Raw genomic sequence first — 23,753 nt, 5'->3', positions numbered from 1 at the left:
AGTCAGGTCTTCCCAATGCCAAAGCAATTTATCTCCATTCAAGGGGTAGATGAGATAGAAAACTCTCACTTAATAGTCCTTTGCTTTTTATTTATATTACTACATCTTTTACCAAAGATCCTCAGACTGACACTATGGCAATCTATACAAGCAAAACAGTCAAGTGTAGGGGAAGAAAAGTCAAGTCAATCTAAAAATGTATTTTGTGTTTAAATCAATGTTAAATTAATTGGAAAAAAATGTTTCTTGGGAATGAGCAGAGATTTTGTGGTATGGCCAATAAAGTCAAGTTAAAATGATAAGAAGCCAATTTGTACATAAAGATGCAGATTCTTTGAAAAGTATTGCAGTACATATTTACATAAATGGCAGAGGAATCCCTAAAGCTGGGCCTCGGTAAGGGCACTGGGATTAACACGCTGGCAGCCATACAAGAAAGGCAGGAGGCTCCTCCACTCAGAGGGCAATTGTCCAGCCAACATTGAGCTGAAAAGACAAGACAGACTAATCTAAACGCTAACAGGAAGAATGTCACAACCATCTGATTCATATGATAAATGCAGACCTCAGACCACATAATTCAGTTCAAAACATTCAAGGCTTGAAATGTCTGATTTATCTACATTAGTCTCAAAACTAAGATTCACTTTGTGGAAAGCATTTTCCCCCAAAAATGAATGTAGCCAACAGCATAAAACTGATCATTTAAAGTCACAAAAGAAATCTATGAACCCACCTAGATATTGAAAGTAAAATAGTGTTATTATACTTTTAAAAGAAAGTGCTTCCTTGTTAAGCTATTGTGATTTTTTTCATTTTAGATTTGGAATTTGAATTCTCATGGCTCTTTTCCACACACAATGTCTTTTTCAGGCCTTTATATTATTTTATCACAATTTCTTCACATACATTAAATACCACTGAAATGTAATGATTTTGTGTTTATAGTTTAACATCCTATATCATAAAAGCCTAATATGCAAAATTGACCGAATGGCAGAATGACTGTTGGAATGCCTGGTCGCTACGACATGCACTGACCATCAGAGGGCAGCCACTCAATGCAGGAGCTGCCCCCAGCCCACAGGCCCCAGGCTAGCCAAGGCGGGTGCCAGCAGAGAACCCCCAATCACCCAGCCAGTTTCCCCATATAGGCAGGTGACCAGGAAGTGGCAGGCAGGGCCGGCTGGCAAGCGGGCAGTGGCAGGGGGTGGGGCAGTGCTGGCGAGCAGGTAGTGCCAGGCTGGCCAAAGTGGGTGCCAGTGGGGGCCCCCAGATTGCCCTGCCAGTCACCCCACAGATCGGCCCTGATTGCCAGCCAGGCCTAGAGACCCTACCATGCACAAATTTCGTATTCCGGGCCTCTAGTCAAGTAATAAAAAACTAAAGACTTTGAAAATGCAATCAAATTATTTGGATTACTTATCCCATAATCCCTTAAATCATACTTGCTAACGAGAAACCTGTTACACACTTTCTTAACTGCTCTAAGAATATATACCATTGTGGTTATCATGAAACACGTGAGAGGCAATATAGCACAGTGTTTAATATGTGAATTCTGGAGCCAGATTCAAGTTCTAAGATCCTGAGTTTAAACCCTAGCTCTACTACTTACTAGTTCTGTCAACTTGGGCAGATTAACCTCCAAAGTGCTTCAGTTTCCTCATCTATGAAATGGTCCCTACCACATCGTCCCATTAAGAATAAAAAAACTATTTAATATTAATAAAGCACTTAGAATGGTACCTGGAGCATATGAATATGACATAAGGAATTATGAAATACGTCACTTATTAAATAAAAAGCACTTCTGTAAGTAATGTGAAATGTCTCTGCAGTATGTAATATAAACCTCATTAAAAACTACCCTATCTATATGGGATCAACTTACTGTAAGGACTATTAGAACATAATACCACCCAACATTTAACTTCATTAGCCAGTACTAAATTGGTAAGATTGCAGATTTGTTCAAGCATTTTCTTTGGTAAATTCATTTCTCATTAGAACATCTATCAAAGGATGAAAGAGAAAAAGAAGAGACAGAATAGGGACTGCTCTGGCTTGCTAAATAGTGGCAGCATCTTTAAACTTGACCAGGAAAATATATTTTTTTAAATATTTGAGTTAAAAATTACTATAAAGGACCACCTTACCTTAACTACTTGAACAGTCACTTGTCTCCTGTCTCACCCTTCATCACTGCCAGATTAGCCTTCCAAGGTCACTTTCTTTGGGCTAAAAAACGATGGGAATTTCTTGCCTGACAGATAACTAAAATATAAATCAAGGTCACACACATGTCTGCCCATACTAATGCGAAAATAAAAAGCCTCATCAAGCCCTAGTGGGTTTGGCTCAGTGGACAGAGTGTTGGCCTGCGGACTGAAGGGTCCCAGGTTCGATTCCGATAAAGGGCACATGCCTGGGTTGCAGGCTTGACTCCCACTAGGGGGCGTGCAGGAGGCAGCCAATCAATGATTCTCTCTCATCACTGATGTTTCTATCTCTCTCCCTTCCTCTCTGAAATTACACACACACACACACACACACACACACACACACAGCCTCATCAAGACACTTCTTGTCCCCTTTGGAGTCCCAGACATTATTGATGGTAACCAAGGCATGCATTTCACTTCTTAAAATACACACCACAGACTCCTGAACAAGGCATCCAATGGAACTTTCACCTCACTTTATGGTCCCATTCTGTAAGACTCATGGAGAGCTGACTTAAGTTCAAAATCAATTTAATGAGACATAGCATATTTCAGTCACCAAACATCAGTGGTGAATTATAGAGTCTGACTCCATTTGTGATGTCTGAGCACTGACAGCTTGCAAGCCCCAATCCCCCACCTCCCACTTTTTGTCCCATATCTGGGCAAGCCCATAAAAATGCCCATGAGCTTCATACCTTGGCACCTATTGGGTAGTTAAAACTACAAAAACCCAAACCCTCATTCTGGTCCCATCCCCTAATCACAATGAAAAACAAAACCAAGCCCTACTCTCCCAGAAAATCCCACTGTGGGAGTAATAAACCTTTTCATACTCTCTTGATGTCTGTGTGGTATCATGGGCCTTGGGAACCTCCAGGGGGCAGCCATTTCTATGCATATCACTTCCCTCCAATAGCTCCCCACTGTCCACTGAATTAAGTAGAAACTATTTACCATAGCTGAAGATTTATCTTTCTAGTCCACTCTCTACTATTCTCCTTTATAAACATGCTTCAAATGTTACTGTTCCCAGAACACACTTGGGTCTTTAATTGCCTCCATTATCTTTGCTTACGCAGTTTCCTCTGTTCTGAGTTTTCTCTTCCACCCACCATCTCTATTTGCCTCTTCTTCAAGATCATCTCAAAAGCTAACTCCTCCATGAACTCCTTTTCTGAATCTCTCAACCAAACAAGCTCTCTCCTTGCTTTGAATCATGTATCATACTGTTTGAATCCCTGGCAGTGTTTTATCATGTTCTACTGTATAACAAAGTCATTAACATCTTATTGCTCTTAAAGCTCAGAGGTTGAGAGCATGGATCCTGAAAACAGACCAAAAAAAATTCCATTTTGGATTCTTGCTACCTAGTTGTCCTTGGGCAGAACACCTGTCCTCTCTAAGTTTCAATTTCCTCTTCAAATGAGAGGAAATAATACCTCACATGTGAAGGAATTTGCCTAGTGCTTGATTGATACTAAACATGCAATAAAATGTTAGCTATTATCATCACTTATTCTCTCTATTGGATCAGGAACAATTTTATGTCAGAAACTCTTTTTTTCCCCCACCTATCCTCCCATCTGCACAACCATCCCCCCTTCCCATCTTCACAACCATCAAAATGTTCTCTGTATCTATGAGTTTAAAAACTCATTTTTTAATCCAATGCAAAAACAGTGTCATGTGTATAGAAAGCATTTAATAAATATATATTTAATGAACCAAATAAATGCTTTATAGAACTTCACTGAAATTTTAAAACAAATTAACAGTAAGATTAGCAAAATTAAATCACATGCATGGAATCTAAATTAATTCTAAATACACACAGACAAATCATCTAAAAAGAGTAGAATTCAGGCAAAGACATAGTTGTGCCATAAAAACTACTTGCTAACATATAACTAGCTAGGTTAATACCCACCCTCCAACCCCCAACCAGCATATGAGCTTAGCTATCATCTAATTTTGTTATTTTAACAAAAGTAGACACTTGTGAATTAAAAACAGTGGCAAGTTAATTAGCAACTTAACGTTTCTTTCTGTTTAAAATCCTTTCCACAGACCACTCAGTACTCTGTAAAAGTTTAATGTGAGACTCCTAAACTATATAGGGAACTATGGGGATCTACATTTAATATTCCTATTTTTAATAGATATCAAAAATATTTTTAGCAGTGACAAAAGAGAGATCATGCTCTCGGATGCAGTAATTCTCTTTCAAGGATCTACTTTCAGGGGGAAATGGGAGCTGGAGAAACACAGATGGGTACAACAGTGCTCATTAGAATGTTAAGTTAAAATTGTAAGAAACCTCCTCATGTGTAAAATATGTGATTGTCTGCAGTACTGTAAGACCAGATAATAGAATAGTTTTTAATGATAGTGGGGAATTCACAATGCTATAAGTGAAGAGACAAGATATAAACAGAAAGCTGTTTATTTCAATTTTAAGGCACTTTTTCCATAGCGATAATATTATTCATGGTGTTCCCCTGCTGTCCCGTGTGTTTTTAAATAACCTACAAGAAATATGAGTTAATTTAATAATGTGTCTTAAGTTTTTATAGCCATGTTTGCTCTGATCTATAAGAATAACCACAAAATGTGATCTGATTGAAAGATAAAGTCTTCTTTGAAAACAAGTTACTAACTGTATTGTAAAACTGAGAGAAACTGCTTTGTACAAAGCAGTGCATACTTGTACGGTCACCCACTGAATATTTCAGTCAGTCTGATATCCCTATGTGCTAGTAGTCACCTTGAAATGGTATGTATCACAGTTCCCTTTGGGGGAAGAAAAGAAAAAGTAGTAGAAATAGGACTGTGGAGGGAAAGGGGAGTAGGGAAGTCCATAAACTTCTATTTTAAAATAAGCCTATCTTGATAGCATCCTCGGGTTCTTTAAAACATGTTATTAAATATTTACTTTTCACAAAATGTATTAGAGTTGGTCCTCAGTGTTTGCTTCCTTGAAAACAATTGTATCCTTACATTAACCACGTTAAACTGTGAACCACAAACAACTTCTATTAACATAAAATGTCAGCCAAACATAAACTGCATCTCTATTTCTATAAACATTCACATACAAGTTTGTGATATCGCCATCATGACCTGAATCTTAAACCTCGTTTTCAAGTAGTAAAGCAAACCTAATTAATTTCCCATGTGATCCACTAAAAGGCACCCGTGAGAGGATTTTTTTTTTCCAAAATTCACATTCGCGAAAAACCTTTTGTGATCTGTGGCATGCGTACTACACTGTGAGGGCATAGGGCAGTGATGGCAAACCTATGACACACATGTCAGAGGTGACACGAGAACTCATTTTTTTGGTTGATTTTTCTCTGTTAAATGGCATTTAAATATATAACATAAATATCAAAAATATAAGTCTTTGTTTTACTATGGTTGCAAATATCAAAAAAATTCTATATGTGACACGGCACCAGAGTTAAGTTAGGGTTTTTCAAAATGCTGGCATGCCGAGCTCAAAAGGTTCGCCATCACTGACATAAGTGCTCTCATCTTTAGTCCTGCATATGTGAGTAGTAAACTGGCGTCTCACCAGCAAAGTTGCCAAGGTTTGGCCAGTCTGTCCACTGATTTTCCAGGGTGATAATGGATTTGCATTGATTTAGATTCCATGTTTGGTCTAGGGCCCTCAGAGGATGGGTGGTGAGCATGCACCTGGAGTGGGTGTGGGCCTGACGAGCAGACCAGAGCATGCAAAGCTGACTGTCTCACCTGGTGACTGAATGACTGACTTTGTAGAAATGAACTTGGCCTCATTTGTTTAGTGTTCTCACCAGCTGAGCTAACTCATCTTTTAAGATAGACTTACACAAGTCAGCACAGCTTTGCAGAATTTTATTTTCCTTTTTAAAAGAATTACCACCATTAAATGCCCCAAGTATTTCCTATCATATTATGGACTCAGAGAAGCTTTATAATAAAAAGGTTGCTAAGGCAATATTACTTCAAACATATTTAAGCATATCAGGATTATGAAACGGTAATTTTTACACACTAGAAGTTAAATTTAGAGCACACTGAAACAGTGAATGTTTGAGTGCAAAGCAAAAACAATAAAAACAAATTCACAGCAATTGCCATTTTTTATTAGTCACTGGTATGTCAAAGGTCTAAAGGTAGGTAATTAGTAATGCCATCATGTGGCCAAAGGAGAACTAGACCCGGCCGGTGTGGTTCAGTGGTTGAGCATCAACCCAGGAACCAAGAGATTACCAGTGTGATGCCCGGGTTTCAGACTTTATCCCCAGGGAGTATTCCGGAGGCAGCCAATTTGATGATGTTTCTCTCTCATTGATGTTTCCATCTCTCTATCCTTCTCCCTTCCTCTCTCTATAAACAATCAATGAAAACATTAAAAAAAAAAAAGATTACTAGAAGGGGAGTCTGGAACCCTGAGAACAAGTCCTGGCTGTCATTATATAACATTATGATATGTCACAATTATCAGTTTCTTTATTTGTAGAATGGGAAACTGGGCTTGACACATCTAAGAGTCTTTCCAAGTTTGAAATACTAAGAATTCTTATTCTTGTAAAAATTATATAAATCATATATTAAATATCGTTTTTAATCTAGTTATTTTAACCCATGACAAAGATAGAGCTGCTCAAGTATAAGATAAAAGCAGCCTGTGTTTTTTAATCAAATATTTCTAAGAATAAGAACAGAAATAATAACTGTATGAAATAGTTTTAAAGAGCTGTTTTTCTCCATCTAGGAGACAGTAACTCCTGAGCAATACAGAATATAGTTTCTCAAACTAATTATTTCCAATTATCAAGAAATATAATTTCCTGCCTTCCCTCTCCTTTACTGTGAAAATGTCCTTCCATGAGTGTAAAAGTGAATCCAGAATCTCATCTAACAAATGTATACCTTCACTTTATGGTGCTGCTCTCTGAAGGCTAGGGGACTGAACAGATTTTAGAGGAGGAAGAAAAGCACTTACCAATCTGTTTTTAACCTTGTAAGTCCTCATGGTGTCTCTTTTAGTGTAGACTTTAAAGATTTAAATGGAAAGCAGAAATGATATGAGAGATTCCCAAACTAGAGCTGCAAAGCCTCTAATGTCCTCAAGAATGTTAAGCCTCATGTTGGAACATTAGGCCAAAAGGGATAGAGTAAAACAGAATCCCTAAGGAAACAGTCACAGTTCACTTGTTCTTTTTTTACATCCACTTTAATTAAAAAAACAGAAAACAAAGATATGTTATTTCTAATTAAATATTGAGGTGAGCATAATCCACCTAGGCTGCCAATCAAAATCTTGTAAAATAATTTATCGTTTGTGATTTGCTCACTTATTTCAAGGAAGCTTTTTCTCCACCTCTGAAAAAGCATCTTGTCTATTATCGACAATATGAATCTATGTAGCTCCAAATTTTATCGAATGTACTTCTAAGTCTACTTATTTTGTAAAAACGTCTATCCGCTACAAGGTACAATGTGCCTTACAGGTCACCATAATCACACGTGGCAGCAAAATTTATGGTACATATGCACAGTGGGCAAAAGTAGGTTTACAACTGCATTATGACGTTCTTTTGGGTTAAAATAGCTATTGTGCTAATCATAACCTGCATGTCTTTTTCCATATGAACAACTGTAAACCTACTTTTGCCCAACCCTGTATAAATGCTGCAAACCAAAGGGTTATATTGAAAGGGGGGAGTTACAGTTCAGAATCAAATAGCTATATTACCCTAAAATCTTGCCACTTTAAGTAGAGATTTATTGGACTTTTTACAGTTTTTAAAATGGATGGATTTATCAAGTGCTTAAATTTTTAAGTACAAGTATTCCCCACTCTTTAAAAGTTTGAGTTAGGCTACTTCACTTTTAGGAATAACCTACATTAGTACCTAATCCCACTAACCAAAAGAAACCCCAAAAGGACCTTTGGCTTTTAGATTAATGGTAATTGCTCCTTCCCTTTATACCGTTTCAGCCTAGGAAAAGTTTCATAGGAACACTCTACTTTCAGATAGCAGGGGAAACCTGTATTTTTCTAACTTTTTTCAAATGAAGCTTATATAAATGATAAATAAAGGGTGTTTCCTCTGAAAGCTTCGTTAAGCTGAGTAATAAAGTGTATTACTAACCAAAACATATCTTAAAAAATAGGTTACTGGTAGGTTTCTAGGATAAATAATGCATAACGGAACAGTGTTTAAAACAAGTATACTTAGCCCGGCTGGTGTGGCTTAGTGGTTGAGCATCAACCCAGGAACCAAGAGATCAGCATTCGATTCCTGGTAAGAGGACATGCCTGGAGTTCAGGCTCAATCCCCAGTAGGGACCTGCAGGAGGCAATCGATGATGCTTCTAGCTCTCTACCCTTCTCCTTCCTCTCTCTCTAAAAACCCATAAAAACATTTAAAAAAAAACCCACAAAAAAACAAGTATACTTAAGTGATACTTTCTCTGTTTTGTTAAAGCTCAAGTCTTTATGACTTTATTGTTACTTTTTTTCATTATTGATTTTTAGAGAGAGAGAAAGGGAGAGGGAGAAACATTGATATTAGAGGAAAACATAGATTGGCTGCCTCTTGCTCTGACCTGGAATCTAACAGGCAGCCTTTTGGTGCACAGGGATGACACCCAACCAACTGAGCCACACTGGCCAGGGCTAAAGTGATACTTTTCATTTTTCCATACCTCTTGTATTTATTGGATTTACTTAGCACCTATCTTCCAGAGAACTCAGAGTGCCTTATAAGATTATAGACTTAAGAACATTATGACTGCACAATAGCAATTGTTTTCAAACAGTAATATTTCTTACCTTAAGAATGTCCTATTGCCATGTATTGGAATGGAAAGGAGTGACATGATAGATAAGAGAGCCATGGCAAATGGGGAAGTCCATAGAAAGGAAGAAACAAGGCAATAAAAAAGAAGGAAGAAATCCTAACTTCAAAAAAGTTATCCACCTTACAAGTGAAAACTCTGCTTTATTTTATCACAGATTCTGCTTCAGTGAGTTGGAGAGAAAAGCTAGACTAATGAATCTACTGCTTTCCTGGATTTAAGATAAAGCTTGCTTTTTTTCTAAAATATGTTTTTACTAATTTTTTAGAAATGGAAGGAGAGGGATAGAGAGATAGAAACATCAATGAGAGGTGAACATCATCGATCGACTGTCTCCTGCACGCCCCCCCAACTGGGAATTGAACCCTGATCTCTTAGTTCCTGGATTGACACTCAACCACGGAGCCAGACTGGCTAGGCAAGGCTCACTTTCAACTGTTAGGTTATCACATGATGAAGAAATAATTCCTTTGAATAGAGACTCTATAAATACTACAATTTTGTGTTTTCTACAAATCATTAGACTTACCAATAAATGTCCATCAGCAGTTTATTCCTAAGATATGTGCTCTTATTAGATGTGTGCTCTTATTACATGTTTTCACTATTTTTGGCAGGCTAATATCTTCATCATTCTTTGGAAATAATGGCAGCCAGCCAGTTTATGAATTCCTGATGAAAACTTAAAATGTTTAATGGAATTTTAAGTACCATATATTTAAACTATTCTCAGGTAATTATAGGATTTCAAGTATAACCATAAATAATGAATTCTATAATATTTCATAAGATAAACCTTATTAAAGTTAATATAGTTAAAACATCATATTCTAACTATTTAGTCTAATCTACACAAGGAACAGATTACTGTTTTTTGCCCTATTTTGAAAACTTCTGAATGTAACTCAAAAAAGGACTAGGCAAAGATTTCTAGAACCCAAAGTGCTATCTAATCATTTTTCACTCTTGAAAATATGGAAATGAAAATAATATTTCAAATATAAAAACACTGCAGAACATAAAAAAGAAGACCCTAAGACATACTGATGCAAGTTCATTACACTTTAAGTTAAACAATAATGGCTAAATTAAAGTCACTTTCTAGAACAGCTTGGAGATGAACAGAATTTATTTTTAAGCTTAATTGGAAAATAACTGTGGAAAAAAACACTTGTCTATTATTGAGAATATCAATTGATTCACAGATTGCTTTATTTATACCTAAATGTGTTTTATTCTTCGCAAAGATGTATATACCAACATAGAGCTTAGCTAAAATCAAAATATCCCCAAATTCTTAAAAACTGAATTGAACATAAGAACCTGTGATTATTAGTTGAGACACTTGTTTGTGCATTTAGACATTTATCTCACATTTTTTCCTCAAATGCATATCCTATCATAACAATGTTTAAAACATATTTAGCAGGATCTCTGATAAAATTATCTAGCCCAGCCAGTCAGTTTGATTCTTGGTCAGGGCATATGTCCGGGTTGTAGGCTTGATCCCCAGTGTGGAGACAGCCAGTCAATGATTCCCTCTCATCATTAATGTTTCTTTCTCTTTCCCTCTCCCTTCCTCTCTGAAATCAATAAAAATATATTTAAAAAAATACAGAACAATTATCCAAATATATTTTTTAAATATTCTCAGAAAAATCTAAATTATAATTTACATTATGATCTTAGAAAAATTTTTTAAATTTATTTTAGTCTTTGATTTTAGAATATTCTATCTTTAAGACATTTAATTTTCATACATTTATTTGCATTGTATTTGTTTTATACTCTAAACACCCAAATTTCATATGGAGAGGTTTATCAAGTAATTTTGTTCTATCCTAAAAACTTAATCTAGAAAAAGTCCCAAACTGTGAACTGTTTATTATACAGAACTGTTCCTTCTCACCAACTTTATAATGCTCTCACACAATTGTTTCTGAAATTGCATTAATTTGGGGACCATAAGTCTTTTCACATGAATATTCAAATTCTCTATTTAAATCCAGAAAGGATCCACCATCTCAAAATTATCTCCAAAAGTCTACTTATGTAAGATATTGCTCCAGTTTCATTCTCAACTATAATACCTTAATTATCACTGGAACCAAGACCACTCAGTCACATTGTCCCTAATCCTTTATTTCAAATAGCAAACTTGAACACAACTGTCATTCTTTTAAGAATCTTTATTGAATTTTTTTTAACAATTTAGCCTGTTGGATCTCGATGCAGTTTGTAAAACAACTTGCATATAGTTTCATATAAACTGCAATCAAAAAAGTAATTTACTTTCTCAAAGAAGTTATCTGAAGTTGCAAGTTATTTTTTGGGGATATGCAGAACAGTAAAATATAAGCATGCTCTCGGATGCAGGTGCTCCTGTGTACTATGGAGTTACTTTGAAGAGCTTGCTAAGGTCTGCAGGCAGTTTATGGAATGCAATCATTTTCTTCACAATTTAGGTACATGAGAATAAAACTGATACTTATGAATAGAATATTTTTCTGAAAAAGTTGAGGCAGCTTTTGTTGAATGCTATCTGTATTGGTACACTTGTTACATATTGTACTAAAAGAAACAGACAGCCAGGAGTCCATGTTCATGCTGAAACTTGAGAAGTCCCTCCATACATGTTGAGTTCCAAGAAAGGGAAGAGGGTTAAAGACTATGAAATTGTTCATCATCATCTTACATTAATGGACCACACCTAGACACTTTACATGACAAGGGAGCAAATCCCCTTCACTGCTTTCAGTCAAGGCCAGTGGTATCTACAGTGGAGGGTGGAGGTGGAGCAAGCCTAGGACAGGATAAAGCTTAATTAAGTCTACATCTCATGCATAGTTGTCCTTGTTCTGGCCTCAAATGTTTCTCAGACATCCGAATTAGAACTGAGGTTTGTTAACCTGGGGTCCGCATTGATTTCATATCTGTAATGATAACCTTCCATGTGATCCCTGCAGGCATCTCTGATGTTATGCATCCACTTTTTTATCCCCTTACGGTTCAAATACAAAACCAGTAGGAAAATGGCACCTATCAGGGCTAAAACAATACCTAAGAAGACATAAGAAGTCTGCAGGGATGGAGGGAGGATAGGATCACAGTCCAGGTCGGAGCTGTTGAGTTCCAGGAGGACCCGATTCCTCATCTTTTCCGGGAATGCACAGGTGAGCCCGGCTTTTCCCTGCACTATCTCTGTCTCCCTGAGCCAGGTCACCATGTCCACCATGTGGCAGTCGCAGACCCAGGGATTGTTGTCCAGGAAGACCCTGACTTGGGGCAGGCCTTGCAACTCGGCCAGGGTGCCGTTGTGAAGGGCCTTGAGGGCGTTGTCTTCCAGGTGGAGGCTTTCTAGGTGTGTCAGGTTGCGGAAGGACACATAAGTCAGGCTCACCAGCGAGTTGTTGCGCAGGTCCAGGTGCCTGAGGCTCGGCAGCTGGGCCAGCACATCGTGGGGCAGGTAGGCAAAGCAGTTGCTGGTCAGCTCCAGGCGGCGGAGCCCGCGCAGCGCCTGGCCAGCTCGCAGGGCGGCCGCCACCATCCCCTCGAAGCTCCGGTTGTGCCGCTCGTCGTCATCAGGGGGCAGGATGTGGTTGAGGATCAGTTCCACCAGGGGGCTGGGGGGCGAGACGCTGGCGTTGCTGCCCGAGAAGGCGAAGGGGCTGAGAGAGGCCAGCGGGTTGTGGCTGAGGTCGAGCTGGCGCAGGCTGGGCAGATGCTCGAAGGCGCCGGCGCGCACCTCCTCCAGGCGGCTGCCGCTGAGGTTGAGGGCGGCCAGCTCGGCCAGCGGCGGGAGGCGGGAGAACGCGCCGGCGGGGAGCACGGCCAGCTGGTTGCCGGTGAGGAAGAGGTTGCGCACGTAAGGGGGCAGGTCCGCAGGCACCTCCGTCAGGTTGCGGTTAACGCACTTGACGGTGCGCGCCGCTTCCGAGCACTCGCAAGGCGCGGGGCATTGGCCCGGCAGCGGCGGCTGGGCGGACGCAGCCGCGAACGAGGCGGAGGAGGCCGACGAGGTCGCCGAGGAGGTGAGCGAAGATGAGGAGACCCAGCCCAGCAGGACCAGCGCCAGCCGCGCGAGCCGCAGCCAAGCGTCCCCGGCGGCGGGGCCACGGGCGCAACCCCCAGGCATCACGGCACGGGGCTCCCCGGGGCTGGCCTGGGCCGGCGCCCGCTCCGCAGGCTCGAAAGCTGGGCCCCGAGGGCGCGGGTCAGCAGGGAGCTTCTGGAGAAAACTTTCCTCTCGTGGGAGCGCAGGGGGTACGCCGCAACCGGAACTGGGCTAGCGCCCCCTGGCCACGGGCGTCCCCCTCCCGGGGCGATCCCCCCGCCCCTGGCCACGAGGAAGTACGCACGGCGGGTCCGGACGCTCCACTCGCGCTCCTCTTCCTGCCGCCGCCCCTGCGTGTGGGCACCTCTCGCCTCTTTTGTGGGCGCCTCACGCTGGATCCGCTGCAGGACCTGGGACGAGCGGGAGACAAGCGTGAGGAGCGGCACCCGCCGCCGCTTTCCGAGTGCAGGAACCGGTCTATCCCAGCCAAGCGGTCCCACCCGGTCCCCAGGACCTCCCTCCCAAAGCCCTGGAGGGCCTCTCCTTCCCCCCACCTCCCGCCCCCCTCCTCCCCGTCCCAAGCACATCCTTACCCAGGAGAGGGGCGCGCATCCCGAGACCGGAGCGCAAAGTCTTCCTCCCGCCCTGGCCCAAGCTATATACGCATCTTCCCAGCCTCCCGCCCTCCTCCTTTCGCGACCAGACTTGTCCCTCGTGCGCAACTTCTTGCTTAATCCCCAGCGCCTTCCCGACCAAACTTCTCGCTCACCCCCCGCCTCCGCGGACGACCTGCCTTCCGGGTCTCCGCCCCCACGCGGACTTCTCCTCCGGGTCCAGGTTAGGAGGAGAGGGAAGTTTCAGGTTGCAGGAGTCTTTTGATGTCCCTGAGGCCCTCCCAGGGCTAAGCCCCCAGTACAGCTGCTCCCTCCTCCCCGCAGCCCGCGCCTCCGCCAGCCCCTCGGAGCCCGGAGAGGGCTCGAGTCTCCTCCGAAGGGGAGGGGAAAGGCCGCGAACAAAGCGGCGGAGAGAGCCGGGACCGACGCTCCTCCCGCGCCTGGAGCTGGGGAGGAGCGGCGCCGCCTTCCGGTTCTCGCCCGCGCGGCTGGCTCCCAGCTGCTCACCTCCGCGCCCGCCGGCTCCGGAGACAACTCCGAGTCCCACCAGAGTCGCGGCGACTTTCGGGCTCCGAGCTGCGAGTGCCGGCTCCGCTCGCACCCCAGCCCCTGGCCCAACCTCCGCCGCTGGGAAAAACCAACCCGGGGGGCGGGGGAGGGCCAGGCCGGTGCAGGGACTTTTCCTGCCGCGCGGCCAACCCCTGTATTCCTTGGCAGGGAGATTTAGGAAAGGGGACCGGGGGAGATCGGGGCTTCGCGCCTCCTCCTGGTGGAAATTAACGAGGAATATGCGGGAAAGGATGAGGGAATCCCTCTCTCCCCCCTCTTCGGCATCCTTTGGTGGTTCCTCGTTTTGCATATTGTATTTACCTTGGACTGGAACAAAACCGCTAATGAATCTCGTGGAATTCACCCAGATTCGGGTGCCCAGGGCAGTAACGAGGTAGGTTCAGGCGTGACGGAGCAGCGTGAAGTAGCGGCGTGAAGAAATGAGCTGAGAATGCACAGCGGCCGCAGCAAAACGCCCGGCAAACTGCAAGGGAGCGTTAGAAAACCTTCCCGTCAAAGTGATACCTTAGATGCCAACTTCTGATTTAGGTGTAATGAATGCGTCCCCGCCCATCCCGCTTGAACGGTTATGGGACTTGTAAAGAGAGAGAGCCAACTTTGAGATAGATAGAGGAGAGGAGATTCATCCTTATTCATTCGCTTTTCTCCTCGAAAATTAAAAGCAGAGGGGAGAAAAGGCAGCCAAAGCATCCTAGAAACAAAAGGCAAATAGCAACGCCGTGATTCACCCGGAAAGCAGACCCGCCCCCTCTCACCACATGTGGTTGCGGTGGTGGGTCAGTGCCAGTCTCTAGAGCTAGGAGAGTGCGCAGGGTGGGGTGGGGGGTGAGGGGGAGGCCGCCCAGGGAGATCTGAAGCTTGGCCTAAGTCTGTTGCCCTTGGGGGTGCTCGGCAGGGGAGGGGGTACAGAGGTTGGAGTTGGAAAAAGGAATAGATTGAATGACTACTTACTGGGAGGATGTTATATTGGAGAGGTTTGGGGCCCTGAAAGCTCTGTCCTTGCTCTATCAATAACTGTATCCCCTTTGTCCCAATCAAATAATTTCCGTGAAAGGGTGAGAAGGTGCTGGTTAGTCAGTTCAGGTTTCTCCATTTTGGAGAGAAAAGTGGAAATTAGAGAAAACAGTTGGGAAAGTAAGGTCTGGTAATAAAATGATCAGATAAGGAATGCTGAAGTTTGTACATGTATTGTACTCTCAAGTCCATTCCTGACTACTTTGTGACAAGAGATAGTCTGCAGAGCCAATAGCAAAAATGGCCCAGACAGGAGAAAGTTTGGAGGTTGCAGATATTTGAGCAAAAAGTCATTTTTGTTCATTTGTGTCATCTTCACCTTTATCTAAATCCCCTTTTATTATTTTTAAAGGTGTTTTGCAACCTGAATATGAAACACTTTGAAAAAAGAGTCTCAAAAGCTGTAGTCATGTTCTGTATGCCAGCTGTAGTGGTGGTTATGTAACCCAATACATGGGTTAAAATTCATAGATCTATGTACATCAAAACAAAAGAATCCTGTTTGCTCTATGATACATTTTAAAACAAAATTAATTACTTCAGGGGTGGGGAGGAGGAACTGTAGTATGCCCTGGCATGATATTAATTCTGGTTCTGATCTAAAGAGCAGTTTCTCTGTTAAGAATGAGAAGCACTTTACAATTTAGAAAGATTATATATTTAGAAAATATATAATTTTCTAATATATATTTAGAAAAATATATATTATATATATTTTTTCATCTGATCCTCAAATCAACTCAACAATATAGATATAATTAGTTTTATTATCTTGTTGCTACTGGTGGTGTTAACCTGTTCTACAAATGAAAACTCTGGAGTCCTGAGCATTAACTGTCTTTTACTTGCCAAACTCTATGCTGATCACTGTATAGAAATTATATTATTTACTCTGCACATCAGTATTCAGGGAGGCACTCTCACTCCAATTTTACAGACCACAAAATTGAGGCAAAAATAAATAATATAGTGTAGTTCCCCCTTATCTGCTGGGGATATACTCCAAGCAGGTAAACGCCCAAAACTGAGGACAATACCTAACCCCTCATATACTGTTTATTTCCTATACATGATAAAGTTTAATTTATAAATTTGGTACAATAAGAGATTAATAATAAAATAGAACAATTATAAAAACATACTGTAATAAGAGTTATGTGAATGAGGTCTCTCTCACAATATTTTATTGTACTATACTCACCTTTTCACTTAAAGGAAGCACTTTACAGTTTCTCTTTGGCACATCTGAATTGCCAACCTTGCTACTGTTGCACTTTAGGGCCATTCTGAAATAAAATAAGAGTTGCCTGAACACAAGCACTTCAATATCTTGACAGTGATCTGAAAACCAAGATGGCTACTAAATGACTAAGGGGTGGGGAGCGTAGGGAGCATGGAAACACTGGACAAAGGAGTGGTTCTTGGCAGGATGGTGTGAGATTTTATCATTCTGAACAGGCGCACAATTTAAAACTTATGAATTATTTGTCTCTGGAATTTTCTATTTAGTATTTTCCGACCTGGGTTGCCATGAGTAACTGAAACCTTGGAAGGGAAACTGTAGATAAGGGGGGACTACTGTAACTTTTTCCAGTGAATGCTGAGGTGGGGACCAGGCCAGATTTGCCTGCCTTTCATGTATATCCCACATTCCACGTCTAGGCAAGGCTGAGGAGTTTGTGCAAAGCTCTACTCTGCTACTCCAAAGCCTCATTCATCCTGGCTCTTTCCCCCCTTTTCTTCCCCTCCCTCCCTGCGGCTGGCGGTTGACTATGACTGCTGAACCAGGACCCAGGAATGGGATCACTTCTAACTCCACCACGCATTGTGTGACTTCTGTATGCCTCTGTTTCTTAATCCATAAAATAAGAACACTACTACAACTTCAGGGCATTTCCATGAGAGTTAAGATAATGTATATAGCACATTAGCAAAACTACCTGTTATTATTGTGCTCTCCTTAGTTATTCCACCATTTATTGTGTACCTGCTATATCTCTAACTAAATGTGTTAGTAATAATAGTACAAGGATGAAGTTTATGGTCTCCTTAAATACAGTTGTGAGATTTAGCAAGTAAAATTTCAGGATTCTCAATTAAATTTGAATTTCAGTTAAACAATACTTTTTTTTAGTATAAATATGTCCCATGCAATATTTGGGATGTACTTATACTAAAATAATTCATTGTTTGTGTGAAATTTTAATTGAACTGGGCATCCTTTATTAAATCTGGCAATAAAGGATTTCACCACCTGGTGGAACAACCACAGAAACAAAAGCCTTCAATGCAGAACATTGAGTGCAGTTCCGTGTGTGTGCACCTTTCCAATCTCCTCTCTGTATAGATTTTAACTTCTGTTTGTGCTGTTTTTATATGAATGGGATCGGAGAATTATCCATGACTTTTCTGACTTTAAAACACCATGTATTCTTTCATGTCCATACCTATAGGTATGTTTTCTTCTTTATTAAAGACTGCAAAATATTCCTTACTGTGGATTGTTATATACCACGTTTTTAACTGCCCTACTGAAAGACAGATCAGTAAGTACTTTTTAAAGAAGTTTCCTTCAACTGAGAAAAGCTTACTAGGATTGATTCTATTTTGATTGTCATAAGCATTTAATTATCCTAAATTATCATACTTGCCTTACTCTTGACAGCTTGAAAATTTTTTGCTCATGATGCAATTTACATGCTCTGAAGCAGGATAGGGTTTCTGAGCACAGTTTTCCTCATTTATTCTTCCATTCCGAAATGAAAAGAAAGAAGGATCTGCATACCCAGGTGGAGAAGAATCAATTTAGTATATTTCGATTGGTCACTTTGTAGCCTCCAGGAAAATATCTCTGCACTATCATTTATTTGGCAGATTTTTTTCCTTCACGAACCATTTTTCTTCTAATGACCCAAAGGAAATGCATTAATAAATTATTGAAATTTTGCTGCTAAGTCCTGGGAAGGCAAGGAATAATGTAGTATATTTTTAAAAGATGAGTGATGATGGCCCCCCTGCTGGTAAGTAGCAGAGAGAAGCGATGTGATCCAGCATTATTTAAAACTAGTTAATTTTGGTGTCTGACTTAAATTAGCAGAGGAATTAATGAAGGTGAACACTCTGAAATCTGAAAGATATCTAAAACAAAATCTAGTATTGGTGAACATCAAGCACATATGTCATAAAACCATGAACCAATACCTACAACCAGAACAATCAAGTCGAGGGTTGATTCAGGGACAAAACAAAACAAAACAGTTACATACACAGTATATTATTGTATACACACATTCATGGAAAAATAAATTTTAAAATTGTTAATGATTAAAAAATTCTTCTCACGAGTTGATTTCAAATCACTTTTGAAGTAATAGGATTCTTGTCTGAAATGTATAAATTACATGAAGTAAAATATATATTAGGGAATGGGTCAAAAACATTTGTTTCATGAGTCAGTACAATGGGATAGAAGAAAACTATAACAAAGGTATTTCAAAATTCACTGGAGATTAAATAAGTACTAAAGAAAGAACAAAGCTAAAAGGCTATACAGTCCTAGCCGATTTGGCTCAGTGGATAGAGCATCAGCCTGGGTTTGATTCCAGTCAAGGGCACATACCTCGTTGCAGGCTCCGAAGCTTCCAGGGCCCTGGTCAGGGCGCATGCAGGAGGCAACCAATCGATGTGTTTCTCTCACATTGATGTTTCTCTCTGTCTTTCCCTCTCTCTTCCACTCTCTCTAAAAAAATCAATGGAAAATATCCTCAGGTGAAGGTTGAAAAATAAGTAAGTAAATAAATAAATGGCAATAACAGACTGGAGAGATTAAAGTGAGTCGATATATGTGATTCTTCAGGGATGAGAGGATATTAAAAGGTAAAGAAAAACAATTGGCAGGACTTTGCAAATAGCTAACATTAAAGGATCATTCAATTTTAAGTGTTCAACGTTTTAAGACTTTACCATTTGCCCTTCACCTATTGGATGTCCTCAGGATACAAAAGTACGTGGGATAAAAAGTCCTGCCATCAGAGCATTCAAAGGCAGATCATCTCACAGTCGTAAAACATATGGTAAGTGCAGGGGCCAACGGAGGAGTGGGAACCTGTCTGGAGAAGGCATCATTGTGGAAGTGATGCTTGATTGCATTTGAATTCTTATCAAGAACTTGCCAGATAAAAAAAAGAGCGGCAAGTTGGTGAAAAGACAGAGACCATGTTCAGTTCTGTGCGCTAAGTGGGGAGGAGCACAGCACACACTGGAAGGAGTGGTACAAGGACAGATTTGAAATACAGTGGGATCAGCTACTGCCTTCCATGCTAAAAAGTTTGATTTCGTCCCAGAGTGCCTGGGAACCTCTGAAGACATTCGTAAAGAATGACATGATCAGGTTGGCATATTAGAACACCTTTGCTATCTGTTTTGGGGGTGAATTGTAGGCAGAGAAGACTAAAGACAGGCAGAAAAGTTGACTAAGTGACAGGTGATGAAGAACCAAACTAAAGCAGCTGCAAAAAATTGTCAAGGTAGGAACAGATTATATAAATCAGTGATTCTCAACAGGGTGACACTGCCCCTAGTGGGCATTTTAATATTCGTGGAGGCATTTTTCTGTTTGTCACAATGAGTGGGTAGAGCTACTGGCATTTAGTGTGTAGAAGTCAGGGATATTAGACATGCTGTAATTAGGGGATATACCATACAATAAAAAATTCTGCTTCCCACATGACTTTCAAACATCCATCTAGACATTCTTATAGATGTAAAACTTGATTATAATTCATTTTAAACTGCAAATACTTATAGTATGTTTTAATAAATACTGAATTTTCCAGAAATGCAGTTACCAGGTTCGTTGAAGGAAGAATATATATATTTTTTTGTTTGGAATTTTACAAACATTTTATCTGTAACAGCTATGCCACTCATCCTATCTGAATCAGTAATACAACCCAACTGTATCTGCTTTCATTTGCAGTTATTGCATTTACAGTGATCCTCATTTCAAAATGTCTACTATAAAGAAACAGTATCTTTAATATCCAATTGAATATTTGTCTAATTTTTCTTTAACCCTAGCCTATTTATAAGTAGTTAAATTATATTATCATTTCATTGGGTCTTCTATAGTTATGCTGAAATGTTTACATGTTATTCTACATATTACTTAATATTTAATTATTCTATTTTTATTTTTCCTTTATATTATAGTTAATAAATACATATTTTAAACTTTATGTGTAAAGGTATGTTTTATATAAAGAGGGGACTTTATAAAATAATTGTTTTAAAAAGGAAGCATTGGTTTTTAAAAGGTCGAAAACCACCTATACAGATATTTAAGAGTTAGAATCTATAAATTTTAGTGATTTATTCAGTATGGAGTTTAGAATATAGACATTTATAATTTTAAATGGGTGAAAAGGTGAGGGGATTAAGAAATACAAATTGGATGTTACAGAATAGTCAATGGGAATGTTAAGTACAACATAGGGAATATAGTCAATATTATTCTAATAACTATCATGTCAAATGGGTATGAGATTTATTGCAATGATCGTTTAATGTCTAGTCACTAGTGTGTACACCTGAAACTAATTAACATTATATCTCAACTGTAATTAAAAAATAAAAAACGATTTAAAGAAATATTTTAAAACATTAAACCTGATATTAAAAGCTGAAAATAAAGGAGTGAAGCTGGGTGGCGGGGGTGTTCTAATCCTGGCACATTGACAAGCAATCTATTGCATGTCCATGGCAGAGGTTAAACAGATGGACTTGAGCCAAAGCTTAGAATCATGACCCAGGCTTCTCTAGTCTATTTTATAAGTCCTATCCAGCAAGCTAAAGTACATAGGTCAGTAAGTTTCCTGCTAGCACTTCTTGAAATATTCAAAGCCAATAAATGAATATTTTTTAGGTTTGTTTTAGATCCCCATATAAAAGCCCAGGAAGAGAGGATGAAAATAATACATATTTTTTAATAGAAATTTATCACATTACCTTGGTTGTGAACAAAAATGGAAGTTAAAGAGTTAAAACCAGTGTCAAATCGTGTGGCCTGAACAATGTGAGTGATGGTAGAACAAAGGAGTTGGGTGCAGAGTACATGCCAAAGAATGCCTACACTGAATTTGAACAAAAGCCTGCTGAAGGAATGTGTGGCATCAGCGGATACTTGAACCCAAGAAACACTGATGGGATGACATTTGCAAAGGGGTGATATTCAAAGTAGTTTACAACTAGTGCGGCACAGACACTGACCAATAAGTGTTCGATAATCAGACAGGGCGCCACCTGCAAACAACCAGTAGGGCTTTGCTGGGGCAAGCTACCTGAAATCAAAGTCCCGCCCTTATTTGTGGTTTCTCTTTCCGGAGTTTCAGTTACCTGTGGTCAACCATGGTCCAATATAAAATGAAAATTTTCAGAAATAAATAAGTTTTAAATGGTGAGCTATTCTGAGCAATGTGATGAAATCTCACATTGTCCTGCTCCAACCTGCTGGGGGTGTGCATCATTCCTCTGTCCTGTCTCCCCATGTTGTGTATGCTGCCAGCCAGTTTGTCACTTAGTAACCATCTCAGTAGCTATCTCCAATATCAGATCAGCTACTGAGTTATTGAAATACTGTGTCCAAGTGATCCTTATTTTACTTAACTAATGACTCCAAAGCACAATGCTGGCAATTCCGATATGCCACAAAGAAGCTGGAAGGCGCTTCCTTTAATGTAAAGGTGAAAGTTCTTGACTTCATAAAAGAAAAAGAACCATATGCTGAGGTTGCTAAGATCTATGGTAAGAACAAATTTTCTATCCATGAAATGGTCTAATTTATCAATTAAACTTTATCATAGGTATGTATGTATAGGAAAAAAATGGTATATATATAGGGTTTGGTGCTATCTGCAGTTTTAGACATTTACTGGGGGTCTTGGAGCATATCCTTTGAGGATAAGGTGGGGGTTACTTTATATTATAGAGATTTCTGATCATCTCAGCCACTAGCCACCAGTGATTGCGGGCAATCACTCTAAAATTGTTCCATAACTTTTAAGATTTAACATGAAGAATTGGAAGCTTTAAAATAACAAAATAAGCACTAGTTATACATACATTAGGATGTATGTGTTATTTATTAGATAAATAATGTGGAGTGTGTAATGAGTGCTTCTAGGCAGTGTACTGAAAACTGAAGACAATGGCTCTGTTTTCATGGAAACTTATTGTTTCCACTAGTTTAACTCAAGGGTGGGAAATCTAGTTTTATTTTTTGTTTAATTAAAATATATTTTTTTAAATTCTCACCCGAGGATATTTTTCATTGATTTTTTTATAGAGAGAGTGGAGAGAGGGAAGGAAGGAAGGAGGGAGGGAGGGAGGGAGAGAGAGAGAGAGAGAGAGAGAGAGAGAGAGAGAGAGAGAGATCCAAGTGAGAGAAACACATTGATTAGCTGCCTCCTGCATGTGCCCCAACCAGGGCCAGGGATCAAACCTGCAACCCAGGATGTGCCCTTGACCAAGAATCGAACCTATGACCCTTAGGTTCACAGGTGGACACTCTAACCACTGAGAAAACCAGCCAGGGCTAATTAAAATATTTTGGTATTAAAAATTAAAAACACATACTCAACAACAAAGAGTGGTGTAACGAAAATCTGTGCACCTACTACTCAGCTTTACACATTCTAACATTTGATTTCTTTTTTAGTTTTTTTTTCATGTAATTTAAGTGTACAGCTTAACAAGTTTTGACTTTTGTATATACCCTTGAAATAATCATTACAATCAAGAAAATGAACATAGTATTCATCACCCTCAAAAGTTTCCTCATGACTTTTTATAATCCCTCCATCCATGTTACCCTCAGGGAACCATTAATTTTATTTCTGTCCCTATAGATTAGTTTGAATTTTCTAGAATTCATATAAATGGAATCATTCAGTAGGCGCTCTTTTTTTATCTGGCTCCCTTCACTCAGCACAGTTAATTTGAGATTTATCGAGGTTGTTATGAGTATCAGCAATTTATTCCCATTTTTTGCTGAGTAATATTCCATGGTTCAAAGGATCCTTATTTTACTTAAATAATGGACATTTGGACTGTTTCCAGTTTGGGGTTATTACATATAAAGGTGCAATAAACATTCATGTTCAAGCCTTTGTGTAAACATATGCTTTCATTTCTCTTGGGTAAATACCAAGAGGTGGAATGGTTCAGACACATGCCAGATTCATTTTTAACTTTTTTAGAAATTGCCAAACTGTTCTCCAACGTGGTTTATACCATTTTACATTACCTCCAGCAGTGAAAAAGACATTTAGTTGCTCCACATCCTTCCAACACTTGATATGGTTAAACTTATTAATTGTAGATGTCTGAAAGGTGTGCAGTAGTATCTCATTGTGCTTTTAATTG

General features: G+C 39.9%; 1 protein-coding gene across 2 annotated transcripts; it reads right to left on the bottom strand.

Moving 5' to 3' along the window:
* Positions 1–10,303: 10,303 nt before the first annotated feature.
* On the bottom strand, positions 10,304–14,332 carry TPBG (trophoblast glycoprotein). Of its 2 annotated transcripts, none has more exons than XM_081094980.1 (2): positions 14,256–14,332; positions 10,304–13,544 (listed from the first exon to the last, which is right to left on the bottom strand). In XM_081094980.1, the coding sequence occupies exon 2, from the start codon at positions 13,213–13,215 to the stop codon at positions 11,956–11,958; it is 1,260 nt and encodes a 419-aa protein (XP_080951106.1). In that variant the 5' UTR covers positions 13,216–13,544; positions 14,256–14,332; the 3' UTR covers positions 10,304–11,955. The 2 variants fall into 2 exon arrangements, with proteins under 2 accessions (XP_080951106.1, XP_080951107.1); XM_081094981.1 differs by lacking the exon at positions 14,256–14,332 and adding an exon at positions 13,728–13,866.
* Between the last annotated feature and the right edge of the window lie 9,421 nt (positions 14,333–23,753).

This window comes from Myotis nattereri (assembly GCF_964212035.1).
Source record: "Myotis nattereri genome assembly, chromosome: 6".
Classification (NCBI taxonomy): domain Eukaryota; kingdom Metazoa; phylum Chordata; class Mammalia; order Chiroptera; family Vespertilionidae; genus Myotis; species Myotis nattereri.
This window is presented reverse-complemented; position numbering and strand designations above follow the sequence as displayed.